Raw genomic sequence first — 23,568 nt, 5'->3', positions numbered from 1 at the left:
AGTTCTTTTCTGGTTCAGGCCAGAGGCCTAGAAACTATCCAAATTGTGGCAGAATTTGTTGATCCAAGGTTGATTTTATTAGCCATATGTGTCATCATAAAGAAATAATAGGAGGACTTCTATTAGAAGTCTGTGCACCACAACAAAGAGTAGCCCCCGCTCACCGCAACTAGAGAAAGCCCACGCGCAGCTACAAAGACCCAACACAGCCAATAAATAAATAAATAATTTATATGTTTAAAAAATAATAATAGGAAATAAAGATCTTTATCTTTGTGCAAATTTTTATTTTTTGAGTGTCTTAGAAACTTACTGCCTTATTTAGAACCTCTGGTTAGTTATTTGGTCTTTGTCTTCTTTTTTTTTTTTTTTTTGGTGGTACGCGGGCCTCTCACTGTTGTGGCCTCTCCCGTTGCGGAGCACAGGCTCCGGATGCGCAGGCTCAGCGGCCATGGCTCACAGGCCCAGCCGCTCCGCGGCATGTGGGGTCTTCCCGGACCGGGGCACGAACCCGTGTCCCCTGCATCGGCAGGCAGACCCTCAACCACTGCGCCACCAGTGAAGCCCCGGTCTTTGTCTTCTTAATGATGTTTGTTTTCTCGGTTAGTTATATTGTGAATAACTGGCAATACTGCTGCAATTCTTTAACACTGATATTTGGAGTTGCTAACAGATACATTTTTCTTGCTGTTTTCCCCTCTGTTGGTGCATTTGTGTGTGTATGTATATTTATACACACGTATACACACACAAAAATGATATGGAGTAACTAGCATTTTAGAGGTTTAATGCTGACATAAGCAGTGGTAGTATAAGGCCATGATAACTTGAATTTTGATTGGTAAAGATCAGCTCTTTGTCATTTCTTTTACTGAATAAGAGTAAGAGTAAAATGCATAATCCAAGAATTTTACTGCAGAGTAATTTTTTTTTTTTTTTTGCGGTACACGGGCCTCTCACTGTGTGGCCTCTCCCGTTGCGGAGCACAGGCTCCGGAAACACAGGCTCAGCGGCCATGGCTCACGGGCCCAGCCGCTCCGTGGCATGTGGGATCTTCCCAGACCGGGGCATGAACCCGTGTCCCCTGCATCGGCAGGCGGACTCTCAACCACTGCGCCACCAGGGAAGCCCTGCAGAGTAATTTGAGTGACCTTTTTGGTAGTCAGGATAAATTTTATCCATGACTTTATACTACAGAAGACTTTATGTTTGTATAAATAAATCCTAAAAGGAGAATTAAGTAATGAGAAAGGTTTGTAAGAGATGATTTAACTTTGGAGGAATTTTGTCTCTACCTTATTCCATGTAGCTACCATTTACTGAGCTAGGTACTTTATATATATAGTCTCATTTCATTCTTATAACAGTCCAGCAAGGTTGGCTTTATTAGCCATATTTTAAAAACTAGGTTAAGTAACTTGCTCAAGATTGTAGAGAAGTGATAAAGTTGGGATTTAAATTTGGTCTGTCTGCTCTTAGGGCATTACTCTGCCTCCTGTCAAGGGATCAGGTGTGAGGAACGTCAGATAAGGACGGGATAATGAAAGTTAAACTAGAAAAAAAATGGAAGAAGTATATGGTTCAGTAAAATTAAAATATTAGAAGATTTTAATCTTAGTTATTACAGAAAGATTATTTTTATGGAAAAATTACTCATCTGCTGAAAAATCTTTTTCTAGAATGACGATTTATTTAGAGAATGATTAAGGGCTCTAAATATTAAACCAAATATTTATGAACAGTTTTTCTGAAACTATGTCAGGTAGATATCAAAGACCTATAAAATATACTTTTAAGCCTAACTATGTCATTTTTTTCCTGGTTAGATGTTGATGATGGAGACACGGTGACAGATTTCATGGCTCAAGAGCGAGAACGAGGCATAACTATTCAGTCAGCTGCTGTTACATTCGATTGGAAGGGGTATAGAATCAATCTAATTGATACACCAGGTATAGTGCTGTTTCAGCAATGCAGAGGTGCTGCATTATTTTGAGGCTTTTCTGTTTGTGTATGTGTGGGTTTTTTTTAATTGTGGTAAAAAAAATATATATATATCATAAAATTTACTGTCTTAACCATTTTTAAGTGTACAGTTCAGTAGTGTTAAGTATGTTCGCATTATTGTGAAATAGATCTCCAGAACTTTTTCATTTTGTTGAACTGAAACTCTATACCCATAAAATGACTTTTCTTCTTTGTCCTCTCCCCTGAATCCTGGTAACCACCATTCTACTTTGTAGATCTATGAGATTGACTTCTTTAGATACCTCTTATAAGTAGAATCGTACTCTATTTGTCCTTTTGTGACTGCCTTATTTCACTTAGCAAAATTTTTCAGGATTCATCCATGTTGTAGCCTGTGACAGGATTTCCTTCCTTTTTAAGGTTGCATAGTATTCCATTGCCCATAAGTAACACATTTTGTATATATACAAAATTTTACACACACACACACACACACACACTTCATCCATTGATGGGTATTTGGGTTGCTTCTGCCTCTTGGCTATTGTGAATAGTGCTGTTCTGAACATGGGGGCGTAAATATCTCTTTGAGATTATCCTTTCAATTATTCTGGGTATGTACCCAAACTGGGATTGCTGGATCACGTGGTGGTGGTGGTGGTGATGGTTTAAACATTTTAGGTGTTACATTTCTCATCCTTTTCTTAGGTCATGTGGACTTTACCTTGGAAGTTGAGCGCTGCCTAAGAGTGTTAGATGGTGCAGTGGCTGTGTTTGATGCCTCTGCTGGTGTAGAGGTAAAAAATATTGTCAAAGTAAAGTGAAGATAGAACAGCATGATTTTTTAAAAAAGTAGAATGCATCAGATTGATTTAACTATAACCCTTTATTTGGTAAGCTCATATAAATCCAATTATGGTTAAAGGAATTTGGAATTGAATATTGAGATATGATCTATATATGATCTCATATAATATACTTCATAGTAAAAGGGAAAGTAAAGTTTGCTTTTCTGTAGGAAATATGAAAGTTTTGAGAACTGTGAAGAGGCTGAGATTCTTACTTTAAAGCTAACAAGTTCGTCTGCCATAGTTTTATGGATTCTGGCAGAAGACACAAGATTTCTGAGTCAGGGATGAAGGACTTTATTAATCTCCAAAATAGCAATATCCAGAGTATCAGCATTTCCTTGTGTTGGTTCCTCAAGCCCTAATTCCCATAGGGTGACAAAGGGAAGTCAGGTGACAGCTGCAGTGGAACCCTGTGCTTAGAGAATGCAAGTATTTTATAATGGGCAGTAAAAGTGCCTGCTCTTTGCTCTGAAGGAATACATTATCTTCCAGGGTTGTAAGCCAACCTACCTTTTGCTCTGAAGGGAAATACAATATCTTTCTAAACTGTTCGCTATACAAACATTTTTGAAAAGATAGTCCAGAATAAAGGCAGTCAGTCAGTGCCTCTCCTGACAAAACATGCAGAAATGTGAGCGACCCATGAAGGATTTTCTCCCAAAACTTAATATATAACTCCGTGAATAAATCCTGAAAGTGGGTTTATAATAAAATTGTTGCTACTGGGGTCAGTTATGCTCTCTTTAGCTGGTACTCCATTTGTTTTATAATCTCAAGATTGGCTTTATCTTGAATATAGAACCCACATTAGTTCTTCTAATCTTAAAATTACTAAAAGCGATACCTTAATTAAGGGATCAAAATCAATATCCCCCAAAATGGGACAAATTGACACCATGGGCCTCCTGATATGATGCACTAAGAAGGATACAACATTACCTATGTTGTATTCCTGGCAAAAATGTTCGGCCCAAATCATGAGAAAACAAACAAATCTAAATTGAAAGACATTCTGCAAAACAACTGGCCAGGACTTTTCAGAAATTCAAAAAAAAATGTTTTAACATAAGGAAAATGAACAATTGGGGTTGGGGGGAAGCTGTGGAATTGTTCTAGATTAAAGGATTCTAAAGAGACAAGAAAGCTAAACGTAATATATCCTTTTTGGCTGAATCCTGGATCAAAAAGAAAAAGTTACAAAGCACATCACTGGGAAAATCAGAAATTTGAATATGTAATATATATATATTAAAGTATTGTGTCAACTTAAATTTTCCTGAATGTGGTCTTTGAAATTCATTATGTAGGAAAATGTCCTTATTCTTAGGAAATGCATGCTGAAGTATTTAGGATTAAAGTCTCATGGTGTCTACAACTTGCTCTCATGGTTCAGCTCCCATCCACCCACACATACACACATGGTGTTAGTTTGGGTACTTTGATCAGTAGATGCCAAGATGGGATTAGATGTATAGGAGATTCATCGGGGGGGGAAGTACCTGCGAAGAGTAAGGGAGAAAAGAGGGAAGTGGGAGAGGGCGTTCAGACCACAGGGCAGGCTGACACCTTTGAAGGAGAGGGGGAAGGATGGGGGATTAGGCAGGAAGAGTCTCAGGCCATAGTACAGTTCCAAAAGCGTTTGGCTTCGCTCATGGGGAGTCCTCAAGCTAATGTTACCTGTTAGAGGAACCCATGTCTTGTGGGAATGGGCCTCCATTTGTCCTTCTGCTGAGCTCAGTCATTAGCTGGAAACAGCCCCCAAGAAGGTGCGCCTTGAGAGTACATGGTGGTAGATCTAGAAGGGTAACAGTTGGAACCATCAGTTAATCATGCTCTTTATAGTAGTTCCAAGTGGCACATTTTCCCAGCCACCAGACACATAATGTTTTATAGAGAGAGAAAAAAGGCAAGTGTAACATGTTAATATTTGGTGAATCTAGGTGAAGACTAAGTGGATACTTATTGTACTAGTTCGAGGGGAAATAATAGTTATTGCGGACCCCTGACAGACAGTGATATTTGCTTGATATAAAGCCTGACACTGATGTCTGAGGTTGATTATACACCTATTATTTCTATTTCTTAGAGTCATTTCATTTCCTAATGGTTGCATCCTTCCTGTCATTATAACTTCTTTACATAAATTCGACACTTAATCATTCAGATTGCATTATTTACAAGATTGAAATATGCTGTAATAGGAAGTTTCTGAATTTGTGATACAGGCGGCTACTGTTTGCTAAAACAGTAGATGGACTTTTAGCTGGCAGGTGGGGTGATGGGAATTGTTGTTTTATTTTTTAATATGTTTAGTTCTTGGGAAATTTATAGTATATATCCCCCCACCCCCACATAAAAATTAGTTTGGAGTGGATCATAGTGTTAAGCTAAATCCATATACCTTCTAGAGGGAAAATAAAGTATTATCTTAACAACTTTGGCATGGGTGGAGGGAGTGGTAGGTAACAATTTCTTGGAGAAGACACAAGAAGCATAAAACAAAAACAAGTTGATTAATTGGACCTCTTCAAAATTATGTGCATGAAACTTAAAAAAAAAAGGCAAACCTTAAACTGTGAGAAAATTTATAATGTTAGATAAAATATTATATGAATGTTAAACTTCCAGAGTGCAATAATAGTCGATTATGTAGAGAATATTATTGTCGTAGGGAGTATGTGCTGAAATTTTCACAGTACATGTGTATGACCAAAGACTTGTATCCAGAATATATGAAGAACTGCATATCAATAATAAAAACTAACAACCCAATTAAAAAAAAAGACAAAGGACTTGAATGGGTACTTTACCAAAGAAGACATGTGAATGACCAGTGAGCACATGAAAAGATGCTCAGTCTCATTGGTCATTAGGGAAATGCAAATTAAAATTACGAAGAGACCATTTCATACCCACAAGAATGGCTACAATTAAAAAGAATGATAGCAAATCGTGGTTGAGGATGTGGAGTAACTGGAACTCTTATACATTGTTGGTGGACTGTAAAATATTATAACCATTTTGGAAGACTATTTGGCAGTTTCTTATAAAGGTAAATATACACTTGTCCTATAACCCAGCAGTTCTACTCCTCCATCTTTATCCAAGGGAATGAAAACATTTGTTCACCAAAGATTTGTTCAGAATGTTTATAGCAGCTAAATTCATAATAGTCCCAAATTAGAAACAACACAAGTGCACATCCACATGTGGATAGAAAAACTGGTACATTTATACAAAGGAATTTAGCAGTAAAACTGAACCAGTATGCCCAACAACATGAATGAATGTCAGAAACATTATGTTGGGTGAAAGAAGCTATGCTATTTATATGAGGTTCAATAATAGGCAGAATGAATCTATGGTGGCAGAAATCAGAACAGGTTGCTATGGGGAGAGGGACATAAAAATCTCTAATGTTCTATATGTTCTTTCTCTTTATTGGGGTAATAGTTATACAAGTATATGCATTTATTAAAATTCATTGAACTATAAACTGAAAATCTGTATTGACCCTCGAACAACATGGGTTTAAACTTCATGGGTTCACTTATATGTGGATTTTTTCCTCTAAATACAGGCTTCAGAACTATATAATCCGTGGTTAGTTGAATCCACAGTTGCGGAATAGCACATAGGGAAGGCGAACTGTAAAGTTATAAGTGGTTTTTGACTTTGCAGAGGTTGGCGCCCCTAATCCCTATATTGTTCAAGGGTCAACTGTATTTTATTGTATATCAATTTTACCTAATAAAACAAATGACAAACTGGCTTCTGTTTTAACAGTGTCAGCACATTAGGCTTTTAATGCTCTGCTTCAGGGCTATTAGACTGTACTAGGCAAACTGTTTATATTTAACATGTACAGAAAGTGGAATTAAAAGAAGCCAAATATTAAAAATTACTTGTTTAACAACAACCAGAAAGCCAAATAGAAAAGCATATGAGAATTGTAACTTAGAAATACAGGTATTGGCTTCCTTTTCCCCCCTTAAATCCTTTTCAGTTTATATGAACATTCAAAATTCACAGTAAAAATACACGATTTTTATCATACTAGCATTTTATAGTACATTCCTATTCTTTTTACATCACAACTGTCTGAATTAATTAAGGCAAAAGTCCATATTTCACAGATCAGAAAACTGATGAGTTCAGTATTGTGTGACGTTACTAAGTAAGGTGAAGCCAAACAAAAAGTAGGTCTTGTAATTCTTCGTTAAGTCCTCTTTCTGTGACTCCCAGTACTTCCCAGTTGTTAATTCCCTTTGTGTTGCAACCTAGTTCACCCAAAGTATTCTCAGTTTGAAGCATAATCTTCAGTCATGCTTGATCATTTTCTTAACTGTTTTAATCTGATAGCATAAGAGTGGGTCCAGAGGTATGTGTGCAATGGCGCTAATTCTATGCTAGAATAGGGCCTTATTCTATGTTATAATAGTCTTAGGTATGCTTATTCCATGTGTAGTAACATAGTTATTTTTGTCAAATATGGGTTTTTTTCCTTATTTTTGCTCTAGGCACAAACTCTTACAGTATGGAGGCAAGCTGATAAACACAAGATACCTCGAATCTGTTTTTTAAACAAGATGGACAAAATTGGAGCAAGGTATTTAACGTGTGTTTCTTTGGCTTATCAAAGTAAGAATATGATTTGAGCTTTTAATGCACTATAACTTAAATTTATAAACAGCTGTTCCCTATAAGGTATAAATATTCCATGGAATCCCAATTCAATCCCATTTAAAAAAAATTTCAGAGCAGTTGATTCATAGGTAAAGTAACAATGTGGGATTAATAGAGAGCTGATAGATGATGAATCATTCTGATTCTCATGTAGAGAGGCTTTATCCTGATTTCTAGGCTCCTGACAGAGTGATGTCTTGCTGAATCCATTGCTTCTGTTTAGAGCTGTATGGTCGAGTCCGTGTATTGCTGAATGTTACGGTGCTCCCTGTCATTGCTAATGGGGGAGGGAAGAGAATTGTTTCTTGTAGTTGCTTCAGAGAATGATGTTCTTCCTTGTCCCCGATTTTCTTTAGCTAATGGGTAAAATGCTCTCAATGAAAGGAAACTAGGAGAGGAGAATGTAGATGTTTTGAGACCTGCATATAGGGCAAAAGAGTTAATGCTGAGATGTAGTGGTAATACTGCAGACTTACAGAGTGGTAATCCAAAATGGATACGTTGTTCTGAGAACAGAATCCAGACAATCAAGAATGATGAAGGATTTGGAGAAAATGTGAAAGGGCAAGAATTAAGAATCAACGAAAAAAAAAAAAGAATCAACGGATACTGGGGAAATGTGAAAGGGAGAGATCCTGATCTGTGGTATGAGAGCGGCAATAAAAAAACATAAACCGTGTCTCTCCTGATATCACACAGTATGCTTTGTATTTCTGTAACTCTCTACAGTAATTCTAAAGCTGCTGGTTTAGAGGACTTTTGTCTTGATAGTAAAAGCACAGCAACCTTCAAAATGTGCTAGGCTTAGGTTCTGACCCTGTTCTGTTTGGAGTTCCTTGAGGTTGAGGGAAATACTGCCTATACTGACTGACAGCACCTGTGATGATGGGGAGGGAGATGACTGGATACTAGGCTGCTTCTTAAAGACATTGGGACCAGAATGATCTGCATGTGTGTATGAATCAGCCCACGTGCCAAAGATGTGTCATGTGTTCCATAGGTAGCCATCCCTAGTGTTAGCACAGAAGTGAACAGCATAGCATATGATACGAACAATGCCTAAGATAAAAGTGTAGAAAAATTAGGCTGGCTCTTGGAAGAAAGTGGGTAGTCATGTGATAACAAACATAGTTGTTAGAAGAAAGAATCTTTGACTTGTAATCACAAATCTTGCATTTGAATCTTAACTCCAGTTTATTATGTGTGACCTTGATCAAGTCACTTAACCTCAAACTTTAGTTAAATGAAGCTCACAATAATAATACCCTAAATACCTGTGTGGCAGAATTATGGTAGATACTCAGTCACTATTATCTGAAATTAATGTTAAAAGATTAGACAAGATGTTGTCCTGTGGAAAACTGTTAAATGGTAAACGTTAGGAACAATTGAGGGTTATAATTTTAGAGTACATTCTTAAATCCTGTTTTAAGTATCTTAACATTTTAAATGATTTTACTTTCTACAGTTTTAACTATGCAGTTGAAAGCATCAGAGAGAAGTTGAAGGCAAAGCCTTTGCTTTTACAGGTTGGTTGATTAATATTTGGTTTATTAATATGAACAGATCCTTCTCAGTTTCCTCATCAACGTATTTTATTGTGGCATATTATATACATTTTTGAAGCTTTCGCAAATCCTTTTGGAAGAAGTTAGGATATAAATAAAAATAGGTATAGATTATGGCAATAATGATAAGAGACATTTGGGGGGGAGTGAGGAAAGATAAATTCTATCACCAGTGCAATTCTAATTGAGTTCTAATGATCATTTAATAAAATGTTAATCTCACTCTGACTTATAGTTACCAATTGGTGAAGGCAAAACTTTCAAAGGAGTGGTGGATGTAGTAAGTAAAGAAAAACTTCTTTGGAATCCCAATTCAGATGATGGAAAAGACTTTGAGAGAAAACCCCTCTTGGAAATGAGTGATCCTGAATTGCTGAAGGAGATAACGGAAGCAAGGAATGCCTTAATTGAACAAGTAAAATAAATACTTTGAGCTTAAAATTGCGTAAATATTTAGAAACTTTAAAAAATATTTATTGTGAAATTTCATCTAAAATTACATATGGAATATGTAAAGTATAATACAGTGCACACCAGTGTAATCACCACCCAGCTTAAGAAATAGAATATTAGCAATACTCTTGAATCTCCCTGTGCTACTCCCTGCTCTTCTCTCTCCATTCCACTAATCATCTACCCCACCATCACCACTATCTTGATTGCAGTGTTTATCTTTCATTTGCTTTACTTCATAGTTTACAGATACATGAAGTATTTAGAGTCCTCAACTTTATAGAGACAGGAAGTAGAATGGTAGTTACCAGGAGCTGTGGGGAGGGGAGAATGAGGAAGAGTTGTTTCATGGGTATAGAGTTTTAGTTTTGTGACATGAAAAAGTTCTAGAGATTAGTTTTACAACGGTGTGGAATATACTTACTACTTCCTAATTATTCACTTAGAAATGGTTAAGGTGGTACTTTTATGTTTGTTATATTTTATCAAAGTTAAAAAATTTTTTTTGAATTAGAGAATAAGATTAGTGTGGACTAGAATCACCTTCCTGTGTTCTAAAGGTGAACAGCGATGAAAACAATGCTTATTATATACTTACTATATATTCTGGAAGCATAATTGGAATTGGTTATTTAAACTTCCCAGTATCACCATAGGATAAGTACTAGTATTATCTCCATGAGTAACCAAGACAAAGAGAGGTGATGTAACTTGACCAAAGTTTTTTTGAACAAGTTTGTAAGTAGTGGAGCCATTTCCAGACAGTTTGATTCCAGAAGCTATACTTAATCATCATATTTGCTGCTTTTTGGAAAGATGATTGGGTACATTTCTACTATAGTTAGCTGTTAAAAATGTGTTTTTCTCACCAAGGTTGAATGTTTTGCTCCCTTTTACTATTATAAACTTTTGAAACTCTTTTGTTAATTTTATTGTCAGTTGAATTCTCCTGTCATATAAGCACAGATGATTATGAAATGAACATGAATTAGATAATTAGATTTTTATTATTGAAATTATACCACTACCTCCTCAACTTAAATTTATTCCCTCAGTGAAGGATTATAAACAAGTTCAGTCATTTTACTTTGAATGTCTTGGAGATCTGGTGAACATTCAAAATATTAGAGGATTACCAAATGAAACTTTTTTTTATGAACTAAGACCCCCCCCCAAATCTATTTAAAAACAGCAATTCATTGTATATATTATCATTGGCTATCAGCTGTGGACTTTTTATTTCTTTTGAGCACTGAGTAGGTAGCACACTTCATTGAGGTGCTCTGTCTGGCTCTGGCTTCCCATGAGTTTAGGAAACTCATGAGAGCGTATCTTCAATTTTCAATCTCCTTTCCTTTGAAAGAAAAACTCTTTATCTCTTTAGAAGATGTGAAGAGTTCCTTGGTCTGGATAAGTTAGATCATGTAGCTGTCTTGAAATATTTGGGTAATGAATATTTATGGTGTATAGACTTAAGTTGATAGTTGTGATGATGAATGCAAGTTACAGAACTAAAGCCTTTCTTTATAGGTTGCAGATTTGGATGATGAATTTGCTGACTTGGTTTTAGGAGAATTTAGTGAGAATTTTGATTTGCTACCGGCTGAAAAGGTAAATTTTATTATTCATTTACTTTGACCAAGTTTTACTAATTGGATGTGGTTTGATTACTCTATTGTAGGTGGGTTTTTTTTTCAACTTTGCATATCATTAGAAAATGCAGACTTAAAAATTAGGAGAACACTGTTAAAAATTAGAAGACATTGTTCATTTACTGCAGCCTTTTCCCTTCATTGTGATCATTTCACTAAGTAGTATTAGGGAAATCACAGATAGAAGTTTTTTTTTGATCTACTGGTCTTTTGGATACTATAATGGTCATTTTTCTCAGAACATTTTTTCTGAATCTGTTTTAATTGTTAGTGGAAACTTATTCCAGGTCTTCCCTTTTTTTGGTTTTCTTTTGAAATATATTAAACCAGAGAATAGGCCAGTAAAATACTGGTAGTATTTGAATTATGACAGATTTATTCAAGGCGTTTTTTATTTTTTCTGCCAGGAACCTTCCCCCATGAAAAGTTTTTTAAGTGGTAGTGTTTTAAGTGGGCTCCAAGATGAGCCCAGCAAATTCACTTGGTTATTTTTCATGAAAAGAAGTAAAGAAAAACACAAGATCTGTAGATTAATTTTGAGCCATTTGAAGTTAGAGGTGGAAAAAATTATTTCTTTTCTTTTGAATGAAAAGCTGTAAGTTTGAATTTTTTTCTTGTTTAGTATTTGAATGCTTAAATGTGATGTTTATTGTGCCCTATAGTCACATAACATGATTTCTGTTTTCAAAGAGCTTACAATCTAAAATTAACCCACCGTTTCTCTTATCAATAGCTTGCAAGCACACCTAAGCTTTTCTTGGTTTTTGAGGTCTTTTAAAAATTGTTTCTACTTTGATACCTCATTTTCCTTTGGATTTTATTTTACGTGGTTGGTTAGGGAAGGCATCTAATTCTGGGATATTTTGGTCGAGACCAGAATACTACACATAAAACATTTATATCTCTGCTTTACAGCTACAAACTGCAGTACACAGAGTAACACTGGCTCAGACAGCAGTGCCTGTGCTTTGTGGAAGTGCCCTGAAAAACAAAGGGGTCCAGCCCTTGTTAGATGCTATTACTATGTACTTGCCTTCACCTGAAGAACGCAACTATGAATTTCTGTAAGTATGCAAGTGCATAGATTAAAATCGTATAGCCTTGAAAAGACAGGTAGACAGATAGGTCATGTTTCACAGAGAGTAGTTGAATCACAGTTTTTGAATAACATTGGTGAAGAATATTATTCTAAACAATATAATATAGAGCCATAGTAATTTTTACTTGAAAGGGATATTTGTCATCATCTCTTGTAACCTGCTGTGTTTACAGATGGAGCTAAATAAGAATTTATGGCTTTTTTGCTGTGTAAAAGTATAAGTGTTGACCCTGCCATCTTAGTTAAAAAAAATAAAAGTAGTATACTGGGGATGTTTGATAAATATTCTATAGATACATTTATATTTATTCTGGATTTCAAGATTTTTCATAATATTTTGTAACTGTAAGGAAAGGTCCATTGTTTTTTTCCTCTTGTCACTAACAGCTTTGTCCTTCGTAATAAATCCTCTAAAATCTCAGTGAGTTTTGTGCCAAATGGCAAACAGAGGTGAACTTTGATCCTATTAACTAGGACCTGAGTCACTTTCCATATCTCTCAACTGGAGAGGCATTATGGTGATGTGAGATGACCATAGACTGTGTACTGCCTGGATTTAAATCTCAGGTCTTCCAAGTTGCTTTAACCTCTCATCTATAAGATGCAGAGAATAGGACTTATCTCATAGGATTGTTACAAGAATCAAATGAGCTAATATTTATAAAGCACATAAAACAGTGCCTAGTATATGATCAACTCTCTATATAAGGATTTGTTAAATAAAATTAAAATTTGGAGGGAACAGGAATAAGATTAGAGAAATTCAATAATAGAAGTGTCTAACCTACTTTGAATCATGAACTCCTTTGAAACTAATGAAAATATGGAGAAATATTTCCATATTTCCTCAGAAAAATGAACCTGTGTGCAAAGTTTGGCAATTTGAGAGGGATTCACACTTTCTGAAACCTAGTAATGAACTCCAATTTAAGGACATCATTCTGTAAGTGTTCGCTGTGTAAACAAGTTCAAGTTTATAGTGTAGATTTATATGGCTATGCAGCTGAAGAAAAGTGGGAGGAGAGAGTGAAAGCAATAATTGGAAAGTACCTATTTGTTTACCCTGTATGGGGTTTTAAGAAGTGGTGTGATGTTCCTAGGTATATTTTTTGAGGAGGGAAATCTAGGCAAGAATTATTTGCTAATAGAGGTAATATTTGGAAGAGAATCCATTGTTTCTGGTTTTGAGGAATTAATGGTAAGATCTCCAATGAATAATTTAGTCCGGTGGAGGAAGAGAGGTACATAATACATTATTTAATTGGCCTTGGTAGCTAAACCAGAATATATGAGGAATCTTTTGAGGACATCAAGGTTAGGTTTATGCAGTGATTCTGATCTGATCTGTATAGATATATAGGAAGTGTATTTTAAAGTGGCTTTTCTGGAACTTCTCCTTAATTTTATAGGCAGTGGTATAAGGGTGACTTATGTGCCCTGGCATTTAAAGTTCTCCATGACAAGCAACGAGGCCCACTGGTATTTTTGCGCATTTACTCAGGCATGATAAAACGCCAATTGGCCATCCATAATATTAATGGAAACTGCACGTAAGTAGAAGCCTAGGTTATTTTCTAAAACTTCACTCATTTCTTTAAATATACTTTTACTAATATAAATCATGGTTTTACAGGGAGAGAATAAGTCGTCTGCTTTTGCCATTTGCTGACCAGCATGTGGAAATCCCTTCACTGACTGCTGGTAACATTGCTTTGACTGTTGGGCTTAAACACGTAAGTGACCAAATCTTTTCTCTAGGAAATAACAGATTAAATGTTTAATTAAAAGTAGGTATTTTGTAATAGCAGAAGCCCATAGACAATCCAAAAGCTATCAGTAGTGGAATAATGAATATTGTAGTATATTCATCAACATGGTTGAATCTCAAACATTTAATAGAAAGAAAAGTAAATTACAGAATGGATTGTATTCATATAAAGTTCAAATCCAAGTAAAATACACACACTATGGATATATACTTATGTTTTAAGTTTATGTAAAATAATGTTATTTTCATCGTTTTTTTCCTATCTTGATTATTGCAGACAATTAAATCTAACTTTATAACTGATCAGGTTAAAAAGTGAAGATATTTTGCCAATGAAGGCTCTGTAAGGGCAAGGATTTTTGTCTCTTTCATTCTTTTGTCTCTTGTTCAAAGATGAATTTGTTTTACCAAATGAGTTTTAAATGTATTTTTTGTGTGTATGAATGTTTTATTGTTAGAACTTATTACAGCAATATTTTGGACAGAATTCTTCTACAACTTAAATTAGCTTTACCAATGCAGAGTTATAATGAGCTTAATGAATTTGTGTCTCTTTTAAGTTCTGATGAAGAGGAAGTGCTACCTTAAAATTTTTCTTTGGTTTTCGTGGTCCTTGGTGGAAGCTGAGTGCTTGCCAATAGCCTATTTTGTCCCAAGGCATCTTCTTTGCTTGCAGACTGCCACTGGTGACACCATTGTCTCATCCAAGTCCAGTGCTTTAGCTGCATGTCGTCGAGCGGAAAGGGAGGGAGAAAAGAAGCATAGACAAAACGATGAAGCAGAGAGGCTTTTGTTGGCTGGGGTGGAGATTCCAGAACCTGTTTTCTTCTGTACCATAGAACCTCCATCAGTGGCTAAGCAGCCAGGTACAAATAATCTTGGTGCATCAATTAATTAGTGCTCTGATAATTTAGATAAAATAGTTACATTTTAACCTCAAAAGGTTTCTTATGTCACTGAGTTCAACTTTATGAGCATTTATTGGTAAGTATTTCTTACGATTGGTCTAGTTTTTTAATTTGTTTTGATTTTTACAAACTCTTCATTTTTTTTCTTTCAGCTTTGCCATTTTTCTCTTACCATATTTTTCCTTATTCTGTTCTTGTGGTGCTATCTATGGGATTCTAAGTAATTGACCTCAGGACTGCCCTTCCAGTGTATTAGATTAGATGGTAACCAATTCATAACCGATTCAGTTTCCCATCACCATTTATAAAAATCAACTTTTCCTTGTTTTCTGGCTTAACTTTTAGAACTCAGTGAAGATATTTATATAGTATGTTTAATGTCATTTGACCTTTTTGAGTGATAAGTAGTTTGTTCTTTAGCATATTGGCTCAGAATACTTCAGTGGCTTCTCATTACTTATAGCAGAAACCCAAACTCCTTAGTATAGTATATAGTAAAGCTCATGATTCCAGCTATAACATTTCTTGTTAGATTTGCTTACATAGAGCATAAAACCCCCAAATAGCAGTTGCTTTAATGACCAAAGTTCACTTCTTTCTCCCAGGGGGTCAAGGATAACTCCACACGTCATCAGGCACCCAAGCTCCAGTCTTTCCATCCCGCTTCTTAAAATTTCCTTATAGCTACATTTAAAGAAAGTTAAAATGGCAAAATTAATTTAGTAATGTATTTTACTTAACTCAGTATATCAAAATATTATCATTTCAACATAATATAAAAATTATTGAGATACTTTACTTTCTTTTTTCTTTTCCACGTGAAGTCTTTGAAACCTGGTATGAATTTTACACTTCCAGCTAACATTAATTCAGACTAGTAATATTTTGTACAGATGGGTTGTGGCTACCATTTGGACAGTGCAGGTCTAAAGAGGGAGCATGTGCATATCAGTTAATTGATTGTATCAAAGTATCTCTTTACTTTAGATGGCATATTTAATGCAAATAACATACAGTTGACCCTTGAACAAGAGGAGGGTTGGGGCCCCAGCCCTCCACACAGTTGAAAATCCCAGTATAACTTACAGTCAGCCCTCCCTATACTTAGGTCCTCCGATTCTGCATCCACGTATAAGCAGACCCACATCAGACCCATGTTGTGCAAGGGTCAGCTGTATTCTTACTTCCTCCTTGGTGTGATAATTCATCATAGAGTGATCACATTAGTATCTCTTTATTCATGATGTAATTTAGCTTCCTTTTGCCAGTTTCTTATTATTGTATGTGTTTCTAAAGTCTTTTTTGCTTTTTTTGTCAGTTCCTTAACCTTTGCAGAACATAATCAGATGATGTTACTGTCCCATTTAAACCCTTCAGTGGCTTCCCAGTGCACATCCAAACTCTTCATCATGGCCTTCAATTCCTTACATGGTGTGCTCCCTGTCACACATCTCCTGCCTCATCTGATGCTACTCTTCCTTTTGTCCACCAATATCCAGCTACACTAGCCTTCTTGTTTCTCCAGTAGAAGCCATTCCTTGCACAGCCATTTCCTCTATCTGGAATTCTTTTTCTTCAGGATTTTACTTGCGATGTCATTCTTTTTGGTTTGTGTCTTTATCTAAATCATCCTGGACAGGTCTTCCCAGGTCACTCAATCTCAAGTAACCTCCCATCACTATCTCATCACCTTGTTTTATTCTCTACAGAACATTTCTGGCTGTTTGAAATTTTCTTTTTCAAAATTTGCTTGTTCATCTATTTTCCCACTAGAATGTATAGTACCTTATCAAAAAAATGAAACATAAAGATAACAGTTATTGTTTATCCTCTAGATTTGGATCATGCATTGAAATGCCTTCAGCGTGAAGATCCCAGTTTGAAAGTGAAGCTAGATCCTGACTCTGGACAAGTATGCATATTATTATTTAATCCCCAGAATCTTTCAATAAAAACATCTGTGTGTGTGAGAGAGAGTGTTTAAGTGCATACATCCAAAACATTGATTGGTCTATGCCCCTGAAAGAGAAAGCCTTTTTTGGTTCTCATAAATTTCTGATTATATTTTGACTGTCAAGCTAAATTCTCCTAATTCCTCAGTATGATTATACCTTACTTATATAAACTACTTCCCAACGTTTCTACCTTCCAGAAGACAGCCTTTTGTGAAATTTTGAAATAAAGTTCAACCCCAAGACAAAACCTTAAGGCTCTTATGCTAAAACTTATAGAAGCAGCTTTCTAAAGGGAGGATGCATAGGTATACTTTTTTTTTTTTTGCGGTACGCGGGCCTCTCACCGCTGTGGCCTCTCCCACTGCGGAGCACAGGCTCCAGACGCACAGGCCCAGCGGCCATGGCTCACGGGCCTAGTCGCTCCGCGGCACGCTGGATCCTCCCGAACCGGGGCACGAACCCGCATCCCCCGCATCGGCAGGCGGACTCCCAACCACTGCGCCACCAGGGAAGCCCTAGGTATACTTTTAATGATGATAACACACCTAAAATGGGTGAGAAGTGATAGATTACAGCCTAACAATGTGGGAGGAAATAGAGACCTAAAGTAGGTACAGGACTGTGCTGTATATTATATAATACAGTAGAAGAACACATATTCATTCTGCATCTTCTTTTTAGGGGGGCAGGGTAGAGTTTATATAAAATTCTAGAAAACCATTTCCTTAAAAAATTATAAATTTGCCTTTAAAAAGGATAAACTGATTTAGTTAATCTGAAAAATATGGAGTACTTTATTTTCCCAAATGCCAGCTAAATGAGGTAGCAATTTAGTTTAATTGATTCTGAAGGCTACAACAGCAATTAAAACAGAAACTTTTTATTTAAAAAATGCCAGTACATATTTTTTTTTAAATAGCAAATAACATTCAAGTGTACAAAGTAAAGAATTAAAGTCTCCCTTTCAGTCTCTCTATCCTTTTCTACATAGGTAATCACTGTGAAAACTTGGTGAATAGCCTTTCACACTTTTCCAAACATCCATTTTTCTGCTGTGCAATGTTATAAAACACAGTATTTATGTTTCCAAATATATATGTACAGATATATAAGAAGTCATTCTATTTGTATTATTCTACAACTGGCTTTTTTCCAAATAATTACGTCTTTAACTTTATATTAAAGTATAGCCCTCATACACCAAATAGTTTTTTGTTGTTGTTCCTTACAATTATAGTTTTATTATAGTGAGAGGAAACAAATCAGAACCAGCCAAAGGAAGAGACACCTAGGGCAAAGTCTGAGAGGTTCTAAATGCAAGGCTTTTCTTCATCCTCCTGGCATAGAGTATTGTCAGTCAGGGAAGCTCACCCAGGCCTTCCATGCCCAGAGTTTTTATTAGGGCATAATCACATACTGTCTATGTGGTTGACATTTAATCTCTAGTGCCTCCTGTAGGTTTGGGCTACTACCTTTACTCTCTAGGTTGTAAATGGGTACAGCTATTCCAAAGCCACATCATAAATCACATTGTTAGACTATCTGGTGGACAAAGGCCCCAGACAAGCAAAGACATTTCTATCAGGCAGCATCTTGGCCTAGAGATAACTTCCCAGTAGCTGAAGGCAAGGGCCAGATCTCTCTTTAGGGTAAAGTTAATGCCTTACTACACAGATGGTATATGAATAAAATAGGGCAAATGTGGATTCCTTGCACTATATTCTCTCATACACAAAGACCTTCTTCAGGAATAACCATTGTTGCTTTCTGAAAACAAAAACATGTTTTGATTGGTTTTGACGCAAATTTGTTCTAACAAGGACCCAAAATAACATTGGTTCAAAGAAGATAAAAGTCAGTTTCTCTGTCACGTAAAGTTCCAAGCTACTTTGGAAGTTTCAACTGCCCACAAAACTGTAAGGTGCCCAGGATGGTTGGAAATAGCCATGTGGTTGGCAGTGTTTGGGGGAGGGATTATTCCCCCCATTCACAAGATGTTGCCCTCATTCACATTTCAAGACGGTTGTCTATATCTTCATTAAGAGAAGGGCTTTATTTACCCTTAAAGACATAACCCAGAAGTTACCAACATCATTTATGCTTATATTTCACTGGCCAGAACTTACCTTTGTGGTTGGGAAGTGTGGTTCTAGTTAGATACCACTTACCCAGCTGATAATTCAGCTATCAAAGAATAAGAGATTGGCCTAGTGATTCACTTTTAATTGATTTATTATTTCAATCAGAAAAGTTAAAAGCAGTGTTTTGATGTAGGAGCCAAAAAAAATTACGGAAGAAATTCATTTTGTAAGTAATGAAAAATAAAATATATTGATATACCTTTATTAGTATTTTGTGATAAACTTAATTTTTTCCTTGATCTTTGTTTTCTTCCTCTTTTAACCAGACTATCCTTTGTGGCATGGGGGAGTTACATATTGAGATAATTCATGACCGAATCAAGAGGGAATATGGACTGGAAACCTATCTAGGGCCCCTCCAGGTGGCATACCGAGAGACCATCCTAAATTCAGTTCGTGCCACAGGTAAAAAATACATTTCGAATTCACAGCATTTAGAATTCGCTGGTTCTATTGCTCTCTTTTTCTCCAGGACCTGTTTTCTGAATCTCTTAGTTTAGTTGCATAAGGCAGGGTTCATAGTCACTAGTGTCTTCCATCAGTGGGGACAGGTTTTATGTGTGTGTTTTCTTGTTTTTTAGCATTTGTTTGTTTTAGACACAGCTCTATTTCATTACAACTCATTTATTACATATATTGGCTGAGCCACTCATCAAGCAGGTATGCAGTGGGATCAGCCATTGAAGTAGACAGCTCATCCCAGTCCTCACTACCAGAAGGAGTATAACAATTTGAAGTTGGTGTGTCAGTTTTACTCCATAAAGTGAGTGGAAATGTTGGGTGGGGAAGGTAGAATTAGGTGAAGGTAGTCAAACTTCCAGTTATAAGATAAATAAGTACTAGTGATATGATATATGATATGATAAAGATGATTAATACTGCTGTATGTTATAAATGGAAGTTAAGAGAGTAAATCCTAAGAGTTCTTATCACAAAGAAAAAATTTTTTTTCTATTTCTTTAATGTTGTGTCTAGATGAGATGATGGATGTTCACTAAACTTTCTGTGGTAATCGTTTCATGATCTGTGTAACTTAAATCATGTTGTGTACCTTAAACTCCGGCAGTGCTGTATGTCAATTATATCTCAATAAAATAAGACATAAAATTTTAAAATTTAAAAAGAAAAAAACCAAAAATAGAGTGGAAAATAATTTCCACTATTTAATAAGTATGGTAATCCTGTGCTGATGGTATTCTTAAGAAAGTGTACTTTTTATATTTCTGTCCCAAAATGTAAGAATTCATGATTTTTCTACATATGATAATTTCAATTTGGTTCCCTTAAACAAAAGAACATGACAATCATTCCTATCCCCCCCCCCGCCAAGGAGAAAACATGGGCAGGTTTGTGAAAAAATATAGAAGAGATATGTTTAGGATAACTAGGAACTTATAAGCAACTCAGCGATTTGTAAAAAGGCCAGGTGGTTATTTTTCATTGAAACTTGAAAAATTAAACAAGCAGGATATAGGGGCAAATGACACGATGACTTCTCTTTCTGGACTTTATATCTGGAAAAACCAAAAATTCTGGGAAAATATAAATAACATCTTTTAAATTAATGTCTGAGATGGTTAGAATGTAATGGAAATTTCTAGAGGCCAAAAAGGAAACTGGAGCAGGAATCTTGGAAAATAAGCCAGCACCTAAGCCACTAGCTATCTTGGAGAAATCTGTGGTAATGTCTAACCTAGAACTTGAGGGCCACATCCTCATGGAAGTAATGAGGAAAATCTTCTCCATAAAAGAAGAGGACAAGGAAACTTGTCTGACTGACTGTGGGGCAAAGGGGCAAAATTTCTGAGAATTTGTAACTGTAGGCTTCTGATAGCATTTTCAGCCTAAATTCATAGAACCAGTGTGACCTGAAAAACTCCAAACAGAGAAGAATTTAGTGTAAAATGCTTATGGATTGGTAATATACCAAGGAACCTGGAGAAAACAAATGTAGGGCCTCTTTAGATAAATGTATCCTCAATCCAGGCCTCAAAGAAAATCCCACAAAGGAATATGAACTCACAATTGAAAAAAGTTTTTTTTAATAAATTTACCTATTTATTTATTTTTAGCTCTGTTGGGTCTTCGTTGCTGCGTGCGGGCTTTCTCTAGTTGCAGCGAGTGGGGGCTACTCTTCGTTGCAGTGCGCGGGCTTCTCATTGCTGTGGCTTCTCTTTGTTGCGGAGCATGGGCTCTAGGTGCATGAGCTTCAGTAGTTGTGGCATGTGGGCTCAGTAGTTGTGGCTTGAGGACTCAGTAGTTGTGGCTCGAGGGCTCAGTAGTTGTGGCACATGGGCTTAGTTGCTCCGCGGCATGTGGGATCTTCCCTGACCAGGGCTTGAACCCATGTCCCCTGCATTGGCAAGCGGATTCTTACCCCCACTGCCACCTGGGAAGCCCCCGCGCAAAAAAAAAAAAAATTATTTATTTATTTTTAATCATAAAACCTTGAGCAAAGGCACAAGGAGCAAAAAAGGCAGCAGGAACAATAAACATCATAGGCAGACCAGCAAAGGCTTCTGATACTAGAATTATCATATGCTGAGTATAAAATAAGTATTAGTTTTGAAGAAATAAGAAAGGGGATAGAAAGTATTAGTAAGAAATAGGAGACTATCAAAAATAAGCAAGCAACAGAACATCATGTTATCTGAGAAAGAAAGGAAATACTCAAAAAAATAATGGGGATGTGTCATAAGGACACAGGAACTAACCCGAAGAGGCTCCACTGGCTAAATCTGGGTTAATTTGAACTCCAAAATAATTACGAACAATAATCATAGACCACTGAGAAAAAGTTGGAACTCATGAGTCCATACTGATGATAGATCAACAAGAAGAGACTCTTCTTCCTTACACTGAAGTGCCAAATGCTGACTGTTAGATGTTGAGGAGGAGGGCTGGAATAAGAAATCGTCATCTTGTAATATGGTGAATGCTTAATATTGAGTACATTGTTGAGCAGCATATTTGCATGGTCTTCAAGTGTCTCGCTCTAGATTGCTTATTAGTTACAAGGTGAAAACTAGTAACCAGATGCTGCAGCAATCAGACCACACCCTGACTGGACAGTCAGATCACTAATGATCACGTCACTGAGGAGGAGCAGATTACATTTGTGTACATCTAGAAAATTATCAAAATGTACAGACATTAAAAAAGACCTAAGTTAAATGGAAAACCATTCATAGATAAGAAGACTAAATACCATGAACATACCAGTTCTACCCAAAGAACTGTATCAGACATTAATACTTATTATAAAGCCATAGTCATTATGACACAAATCAAGCTAAGAATAGACAAATATACCAGTGGAACAAACCAGAAAGCCTAGAAACAGACTCATATCTATGTGGAAATTGGATTTACATCAGTGATATTGCAGCTCAGTGAGAAGGGGTGGACTGATATTCAATAAAGGGGCCTGGGATAATTATTCATATGGAAAAAGATTTAGATTCATACCTCATACTGTATACAAAAGTCAATTCCAGGTGAATTTAAAAGCCTAAATATGAAAGAAGAGTTGGAAATCTCTCTTTGAGCACAAAAGAATAAAGAGAATAAATGCTAATATATGCAAAAAAGAAAAAAAAAAGAAAGAAAACCCCAAAACTTTATGAAAGGGAAACCTTCGAATTTTTGGAAGACAATATAGAATTGTTTTACTAACCAGATAAGGTTGAAACTATGAACTAAAAGATTACTAAAGTTGATATTATTGAAATTAAGAATTTATTCAAATATACTATAAAGAAAGCAAAAAGACAAGCCAAAAGCTGAGAGAAGATATTTGCCTCATATAAAACTGACAGATCAGTATCCAGAATATATATAAAGAACTTCAAAAGATCATTAAAAACATGACAACCAACCAAGTAGAAAAGTGAGCAAAAAAGATTGAACAGACATTTCACAAACGAGGATACCCCAAAGGCCTGTGAAAATAAAAGATTCTCAGTCTCAGTAATGATTAGGATCATGCAAGTTAAAAGGACAAGATGGCATTTTATACCAACAAAATTGGCAAGAATGCAAATCTGACAATGCCAAGTGTTGGTGAGATGTTTTATGGAAAGTTGCAATGGAAAGTTTTACAAAAACTTCTGGTGGGAGTGTAAATTATATAACCACTATGAAAACAGTTTGGCAACTTTCTTATGAAGTTGACAATGTGCAGACCTTACTACTCAGCAGTTTCACTAGTAGGTATATGCCCTAGAGAAAATCTTACACATGTACATTGAGAGACAGATACAAGAACCTTCATAATAGCATTGTAATAAAACAAAACTTTAGGTGAAAAATATCCAAATATTTGTGGACATAGTGGATAAATTGTACTCTGTTCATATAACAGAATACTATATAACAGTGAAAAAGAATGTACTACATCACCAGGTGTCAGTCCAGATGACGCACAGATGTGAAGCAGAAAAAAGCAAGTTGCTGAATACATGCAGTATAATAACATATTCAAAACAAAGCAGAAGTAAACTATATTGTTTAGGGATAC

At 35.9% G+C, this 23,568-nt stretch overlaps 2 protein-coding genes across 9 annotated transcripts in view; one reads left to right on the top strand and one right to left on the bottom strand.

The window, feature by feature from the left end:
- The window catches only part of GFM2 (GTP dependent ribosome recycling factor mitochondrial 2), a 48,631-nt gene that overhangs the window by 12,682 nt on the left and 12,381 nt on the right, over positions 1-23,568 (top strand). For all 5 annotated transcript variants that reach the window (XR_009563388.2, XM_030845751.3, XM_030845770.3 and 2 more), the window contains 12 exons: positions 1,827-1,952; positions 2,677-2,765; positions 7,340-7,428; positions 8,974-9,034; positions 9,309-9,488; positions 11,057-11,137; positions 12,094-12,242; positions 13,687-13,827; positions 13,911-14,010; positions 14,722-14,911; positions 16,789-16,865; positions 19,316-19,454. Coding sequence is in view for 4 of the 5 variants with exons in the window: in XM_030845751.3 (XP_030701611.1) it covers positions 1,827-1,952; positions 2,677-2,765; positions 7,340-7,428; positions 8,974-9,034; positions 9,309-9,488; positions 11,057-11,137; positions 12,094-12,242; positions 13,687-13,827; positions 13,911-14,010; positions 14,722-14,911; positions 16,789-16,865; positions 19,316-19,454 (1,422 nt within the window). In the remaining variant the exon portion in view is untranslated. The remainder of the gene's footprint in view (positions 1-1,826; positions 1,953-2,676; positions 2,766-7,339; positions 7,429-8,973; positions 9,035-9,308; positions 9,489-11,056; positions 11,138-12,093; positions 12,243-13,686; positions 13,828-13,910; positions 14,011-14,721; positions 14,912-16,788; positions 16,866-19,315; positions 19,455-23,568) is intronic.
- Positions 19,497-23,568, bottom strand: part of HEXB (hexosaminidase subunit beta) — a 56,287-nt gene continuing 52,215 nt past the window's right edge. Inside the window, exon 13 of one of the 4 annotated variants that reach the window (XM_060295896.2) lies at positions 19,497-21,438. Coding sequence is in view for 3 of the 4 variants with exons in the window: in XM_060295892.2 (XP_060151875.1) it covers positions 21,814-21,949 (136 nt within the window). In the remaining variant the exon portion in view is untranslated. Of the gene's footprint in view, positions 21,439-21,496; positions 21,950-23,568 lie in introns of those variants that run through there. The other 3 variants (XM_060295894.2, XM_060295892.2, XM_060295891.2) reach the window with 3 other exon arrangements.

This window comes from Globicephala melas, chromosome 3, assembly GCF_963455315.2.
Source record: "Globicephala melas chromosome 3, mGloMel1.2, whole genome shotgun sequence".
In the NCBI taxonomy this organism is placed as follows: domain Eukaryota; kingdom Metazoa; phylum Chordata; class Mammalia; order Artiodactyla; family Delphinidae; genus Globicephala; species Globicephala melas.
Note: the sequence above shows the minus strand (reverse complement) of the source record. Positions and strands in the feature narration are given on the sequence as shown.